A 6,898-nucleotide genomic window follows, 5' to 3' on the forward strand; every position below is an offset into this window, starting at 1 on the left:
CCTAAAAACGTTTCTAACCTATTTCATGTCTTAGGTTTATTTTTAGATAGTTCTAATTTTTCCCTTTTCTTTCTGTCTTTATATCTTTTCCAAAATTACTTAAACCCCCTAGTTTTAAATCATAGGAATCATTAAGTAATGCTAATATGTAAGAGTCATAGGTTTTACTAAGTTGTTTATCAGTCCCCGTGGGTCGACACCCTTACTTGTGCCACTATATTATCCTTATATTTGCACTCAAAAGAAATTTCAACAAATGGCGCCGTTGCCGGGGACTGCGCTTAAACATCTTTGTAATTCCTTTTAGTTTTTCTTACTAACTTTATTTTGTTTTCAGTTGTATCTCTTTTAACCCATTCAAGCCACTCATTGACTTAGAGCAGCTACAAAGGGTGGTTCAGTCAAGTTTGGGTAAGAGGCGTACACTCAAACCTATGAGGATTCTCAAAACTCAATCTTTGCCAAGCTCTCCTTGCCACTTAGAATCACAAACACCTAAGTCAGCCTTATCCTCACCCAAGGTTGAATTAGAAGAAGATGAGATGGCCATGCCAAACAACAATAACAACACTGTGCAAAATCTGCCGCCTTCCCAAGCTACACTAAGCATGCCTCTTGAAGACATCATGAGTACATTGGTTGGACAAGTGAGTTCTTTAGATCAAAGCACTCAAGACCTCAAGGTTTCAACCAAAGCTTTCGTGAACAAGACTGATCGTTCAATTGCAAATTTAGAAAATCAGGTTGGACAGATTGCAACAGTCCTAAGCCAAAGAGAACCAGGTAAGCTTCCTTGTCAAGTTGTTGTAAATCCAAAAGATTTGAACAATGCACAGGTGAATGTGATCACTTGAATTTTTAGTCTTTTTGAGTCATGATTAGAGCTATTTGCAATTAAATAATGAGAATGTACATGTTTAACTTAGTCTTGCAACCATAACTTTAGCTTTGCTTTGAAAGTTGTTGTATCTGCTATATAAGACCACTGCTCTCAGTTTTAAGAATACTTGTGAAAAATTACTAGTTCAAGCCTTAGAAGAAGGATAGTGGAGACTGCCTTCTGTGAAATTTTGTGCCTATTTTGCTTCTTTTAGAGGGATTAAACTGTTTCTACTCCTATCCTTTTCTTTCAAATTCATTTAATGATCTCATTATTCATTTTTTATTGAATACTAAGAGTTCTCTTTTGTGGAAACTTGTGCTTATTATCAACCATGAATGAACTCATTGAGATGATGTTAGGCTATGCATGTTTTAACTAGTAAATGGCCTAATTCCCTACCTTTGTTGGGTGAGTCATTACCCATTTTAAAGCCAAACATAGCCATATCTTTCATCACCGACACTAAACTCTACCCATTTTCCCCCATAATAGCCATTCCTTATAGCTTGAGGAATACCAAAGTGATGAGGACAAAATGCTTGAACTTTAAACTAAGAAAGTGGCGTGTACCGAGGTAACATGGGCTGGAATTGCAAAATAAAATATAAAATATAAAAAAAAAAAGAAAAAGGAAAATGTTTTAAGAAGAGAAAAAAAAACAAAAAAGAAAGAGAAGAAGATGCAATTTCTAAATCCATGTATAATCACACATGGGTACTGGACATTGAGAATGAGTAAAGAAGATCAATTCAAGAGGAAAGCATGCTGGTTTTGCAGGGAAGACGCTTTGGTATATCTCAAGTTCTAGTATTCCTTATCCATCCTTTCATAGCCCTTACCCTAAAAACCTTACATTACAACCTTATGAAAGACCTAGTTGATCTTTGAGGATGTATTCATGGGTGTTAGTAAGCATGTCTACTATCCTATTCTTAGTATGTGATTCCTTTCATGAGATATTGTCCAGAAAGTTCTTTTGTTTCTAATTGAATTATGTGTGAGAATATTTTGCTTTCCATTACATAATGGCTGTTGAATTTCAAGTGATCACGTGGAGAAATGTTAGAACACGTGGAGAAATGTTAGTTTTAATAATGAGAATGTAAATAATGAGAAATGTTACATCTTGCAACCATATTATGTGTGAGAACACGTGGAGAAATGTTAGTTTTAATATAAAATGTGTCGGTTAAAATAATGGCCGTTGAATTTCTTATTGGATCCTTTTTATTTCTCCCAAAATCTAAATACCACTTCCCAAAATAATCTAATTCCTCTAAAATGGAAATTGAATTTTATTTTTCTTTTGTTGTGTGGCCTATTCCAGTTTGATTGGTCCTTGTTTAGTAAACAGAGGAATATTCTGTAATTGAAATTCTTTGTTTTGATTATAACTACAGATTAGTAAGCATGCAATTAGTCATACCAATTAGTTAAAAAGAGTATTTGTGCTCCAGTAAAAAAATGCGACATACTTCTCTAAATTAACACATAATTCGTAACAAAAAAAATTAGGAAAACTAATGAAAGGGGATTGAAAACTTTGAGTTTTAATGATAAAGACAAAATAAAGTATAAAGTGAATAGTACAAGGTTTGACTTTTTAGTGTAAAAATATGATTTTTCATTAAAGTAAACAGTACCATGAGCTTTTCATTAAAACTCTCAAAAAAATTTAGACTAAATACATACTATTTTGTATTCTTTAGTGGGGAGTTTTGGCATTTCATTGGCATAAAAAACAAACAATAAAAGAGTGAAGGCTCACAAATAATAAAATAATAAAAAAGAGAGAAAAATAATGGAAAATGATTCTATCTCATCAAATCTAATCTAGTGGCATGAGAGAGAGAGAACACCAGAATCACTTAAAACGGTTTAAACCCAAAACCGAAACTCCAGTACGGTTCTATTTTGGCGGTACTGATAAACCTTCCTTTCCTCTACTCCTCTCCCCAATTGAAACAAACCAGCCAAACCCTTTCAATTTCCAGCCCCTTCAACTCTCTCTCTCTCTCTCTCTCTCTCTCTCTCTAGAAAGAAAGAAGACATGGAAGAAGAGGGCATTGGGTTGGTTCTGGGAAGAGCCACAGAGCTGAGATTGAAGATCAGCAACTGCATCCACAAAGCAAATCACCCACCACCCAAGAGAGAAAATGGAGTCTACGCCGACGGCGAAGCAACAGACAAAGTAGCAGAAGAAAACGAAGAAGAGGAAGTGGAAGAGGAAGAGGCACATAAGCTTTTCAACATCTGCGACGCCCTTGAATCCCTTGAGAACCAGCTCTCTTCCTTACAGGTTTGTTTGCCGACGCTAAACCCAATTTCTTTAGGGAGGGAGAAAGATTACAAAAAAAAACCCTAATTTTTGCTGCACTAGAATGTCATTTGAGATTGGGTAGCTTAAAGTTTGAAACTTTACATTTTTCATGTATGTAATTATTGTAGTATGCTGTGTTCAATGCTTGAGTTAGGGTTTAATTTCTTTCCATGTTGGTTTATACGTGAACTATTTCTGAATGCTAAATTGCTGTTGTTTCGGTTTGTTTAAGAAAAACAATTACATCAAAAAGAGGGATGGGGGGTGTCGTTTCATGTACAGAATGCTCGAAAGATGTGTCTCACTGGTAGGATACCGATACTCCAATCGTTATATGAAATATATTATTGCTCACACAAATGAACTACGGAGTTGAGGATGAAGTGGGTTCCCTCATTCTGGTACCGTGAGGCATGATTGTCGTTGGTTACAACAGTGCTCAGCCTATTCTTAGGTGATGCAGGGCTTACTGGGGCTGAGCCCTTGTCTGTGCTTGCACACACCATTCGTTACCCATCAGTGGAAATTAAATACGTGGCTGAGTTTGTGTACCCATCTATGGGAACTTTTATATGCTAATTATTTGCATTTTCATGTTAATGTTTAGAAATTGAAAATTAAGAAATGGCGTCACATCCTATATCAGGTCTCGTAATGAAACTTACGTCCTATGAAATCACTGAGTGTTGTGCATGCACAGGTTTTAAATTTGTGAAACTGCAGAAGACTTTGCAAGTACCGTGTAATTGGGGCTTAACTTTTGTTTTGTTTGGGGTGGGGGGATAACTGCACTTGTTTGTCAGATGCAATTGGGGCTTAACTTTTAAGTCTTTAGTGTCATTTATGTGTATATATGTGTCTCCTAGTTTGCTCTGTTAAATGGGGTGGCTTATGCTTCACTTTGGATTTAATTTCTTTCATAAAACTGTTACTTGGGCATTTTTTATTAGGATCTTTAACAGTCTTCATCTTTGCTCCATCACCTCCTATAACAGGTTGGGTAGGATGTAAGTTTGAGATAACTGAGGCTGCATTTGTCACATAGGATTGGCTTGGTTAGGATACTCACTAGATTCGAAGAATATGGAAGGAAAAAATGCATGACAACTTCCAAATGTTGTCCAAGTTGAAGGTAGAAGATAGGGTAGTCATGAAAGAATATTATCCCCTTTAAATCCCCAAAAAATGGAAGGATTAGAAGGGTTGACTTTCCTTCATGAGTACTCATCTTCTACCTTCAACATGGACAATATGTGGAAGTTTCCATCCATTTCTTCCTTTAAAATCTAGTGAGTTATTTTAGGAAAGTTGCATGTGCAGAAATCTACTTGTAAATCACATATGACGTGAAGAAAATGTGTTTTGTTTTTATTCTTAAGCAAAACATAATGTCAATGTCAACCTCCCATCGAAGTTTTTCTTCTCCTTGTGTTGAACCCATTGGAGGCAAAGTGAAAGAATTGAAGGAATCAGATAATTGAAGTTGAAAACATCAATATGTTTATTGATACTCCTTATATAGGCATACAAAACACTAAGATAACTAAGCCCAAAAAGTAGATCATTAGTATTCTTTCCTCGAAAGATCAATCATCAAGGCTTTAGATATTTTACACAACTCTATTTAGAGAGAAGCCCAATGATTCAAGGAACCAATGATTTCAAATTACAAAACTTTTACAGAACCCAATACCCATAGTTGGCTAGAAAGACTGGACTTGTGGTTCATTGAACTTCCATGCAAATGAACTACATACTTGTCATTTTTGTGCTCACATTAAATTCCAGAGGGTTCCTATTTAACCATGGAGGAAGGCATTAGATTTATGTTTACGGAGATTCGTGAATTAGTAATTGACATGTGGATTTTTGGAAATTCTTAAGAGTCTGAGACATACTGTTATACATATTGTCAAACCCTTTTATGAGGATGAATGAATTGGAATCTTTTGTCAGCACTGGTGAGTGATTTTCACCCGCTAGTATAATTTTCAACCATACTGATGCATTACACAAATTATTTGCTTGACATAAATTATTCTGAGTGTCTTCATTCCATCTGTTGCTAAGCACTTCTGATCGAATTCTTATCGATGTCCAAGTGTGAACATGATTTTATCATCATTTTTAACTAGTGATTGCCCTTTCCAGGGAAACCATACTGCCAGTGAGTTCATCATAATGTTTTTGATTTATAATAAGAGCTACATTAGTCAAGAATGGACCTGTTTTATGTCTTGGGAAAGTGACACCTTGGATTCACCTATTATTGGAATTTTGAAAATATATGAACATTTTAATGTTTGTGGAAAACGATTTTATAATATAGGTTTTGAATTTTGTTTTGTTTTATCATCAGGCTTTGCAACAGCAGCAAACGTATGAAAGGGAAGTTGCCCTTTCTGAGATTGAAAGCAGCCGCAAGATGCTACTCGACAAACTTAAAGAGTACAAAGGGGAGGAATTAGAAGTGTTACGTGAGGCTTCTGCTTTTGCAGGTGAAACAGTAGAGCACAACAATGATCTTTTGCTTCCTCCATATCCAAGCCGCTCTCCACACATTCTTTCTGTAGAAAATGGCTATTTACCACCTGCACACAAATCTCCACGAAATGGGATAATCTCTGGTGATCCGACAAATGAAGCGAAGAAGAATTTGAGTGAGACAGATAAGATGCAAAGTGGATCCAAAAACTCAAAGGGGTTGGGATTTTTCTTAAGCACTGCAGCCAAGACCTTGCTTACCATTGTTGGTGTGGCATCTGTATTAAGCCTGTCTGGTTTTGGGCCTAAACTTGTGAGAAGTAATGCCATTTTCAAAATATCCGGTCTTTCTCAGCAACCACAAACTAAAGAACAGAGATCAACCATTGAATGCCCCCCCGGGAGAGTCCTTGTGGTGGAAGATGGGAAGGGGCGATGCGTTGTGAAAGAGAGAGTTGAAGTTCCCTTCTCTTCAGTTGTTGCAAGACCAGATGTAAACTATGGGTGCGGTTAAACGTTTCCTCCTTCCATCTTTTTGTATATCTTGTTTCGTTGTCATAAGCTGTAATAGAGATCTGATCTCTAATGATCTGAGCTGTCCTAATCGTTCACGAGTAGTGCTTCCTGAGCATAGAAGTAGTTCAGGGTATTTGGAGGGTGCTTGGTTCTGGCTGAACTTTTTAAAAATGTACAGTGGAAAATCTGCTGTTTTAAGATCCAATGATTGCAGCGTCAAGTCTCGAGTCTGGTTGTTTAATTAGATAATGGTGGAGTAACGAAACCCAACTTCGATTTTGTCTACTGAAATTTGTTCTGGGTTCATCCGTTGTCTGTGTGATGCTCCGTATGGAGTTGCTGTCTGTGTGATGCTCCGTATGGAGTTGTGATTGGTTACCTTCTGTGAGCTTAAACCTCTGAGGTTTCTCTTATGAACTGCAGATGTTCTTTTACTAGTATTACTCGTCTCCACCAATCTTGACTAATAGTTGCCATGAAAAAGTGGATGGAAGTGGGTATTGCCATCCCCCAGTCGTAACTCTGACGAAACACCTCGTGGTGTTGGTTCTCTCTCATGTACTCTTTGGGCCGGGCGGCGGCGGTGGCGCCCGGGGGGGGGGGAGGGGGGAGTATATAAAATAGCACTCAAATTAAATCCTCTTATTGACAATTGTAGTAAAGATGTAAGTAGGGATCGTTCTAGGCCGGGGATT

The 6,898-nt window shown here is 37.0% G+C and overlaps 1 protein-coding gene across 1 annotated transcript; it reads left to right on the forward strand.

Annotated features, from left to right (window-relative positions):
* The first annotated feature begins 2,736 nt into the window (after positions 1-2,736).
* LOC137729900 (plastid division protein PDV2-like) lies at positions 2,737-6,430 on the forward strand. Its single transcript, XM_068468951.2, has 2 exons — positions 2,737-3,182; positions 5,563-6,430. Exons 1-2 carry the CDS (start codon positions 2,934-2,936, stop codon positions 6,199-6,201), a joined length of 888 nt encoding a protein of 295 aa, XP_068325052.2. The 5' UTR covers positions 2,737-2,933; the 3' UTR covers positions 6,202-6,430.
* Positions 6,431-6,898: the final 468 nt, after the last annotated feature.

This window comes from Pyrus communis, chromosome 10 (genome assembly GCF_041283825.1).
Source record: "Pyrus communis isolate YQ-2024b chromosome 10, ASM4128382v1, whole genome shotgun sequence".
Classification (NCBI taxonomy): domain Eukaryota; kingdom Viridiplantae; phylum Streptophyta; class Magnoliopsida; order Rosales; family Rosaceae; genus Pyrus; species Pyrus communis.

Excerpts from the sequence above, each read along its gene's own strand:
- LOC137729900 (XM_068468951.2), top strand. The coding sequence starts at position 2,934 with ATGGAAGAAGAGGGCATTGGGTTGGTTCTGGGAAGAGCCACAGAGCTG. Across the intron at positions 3,183-5,562 it reads ACCAGCTCTCTTCCTTACAG|GCTTTGCAACAGCAGCAAAC; the intron begins GTTTGTTTGCCG and ends TTTTATCATCAG.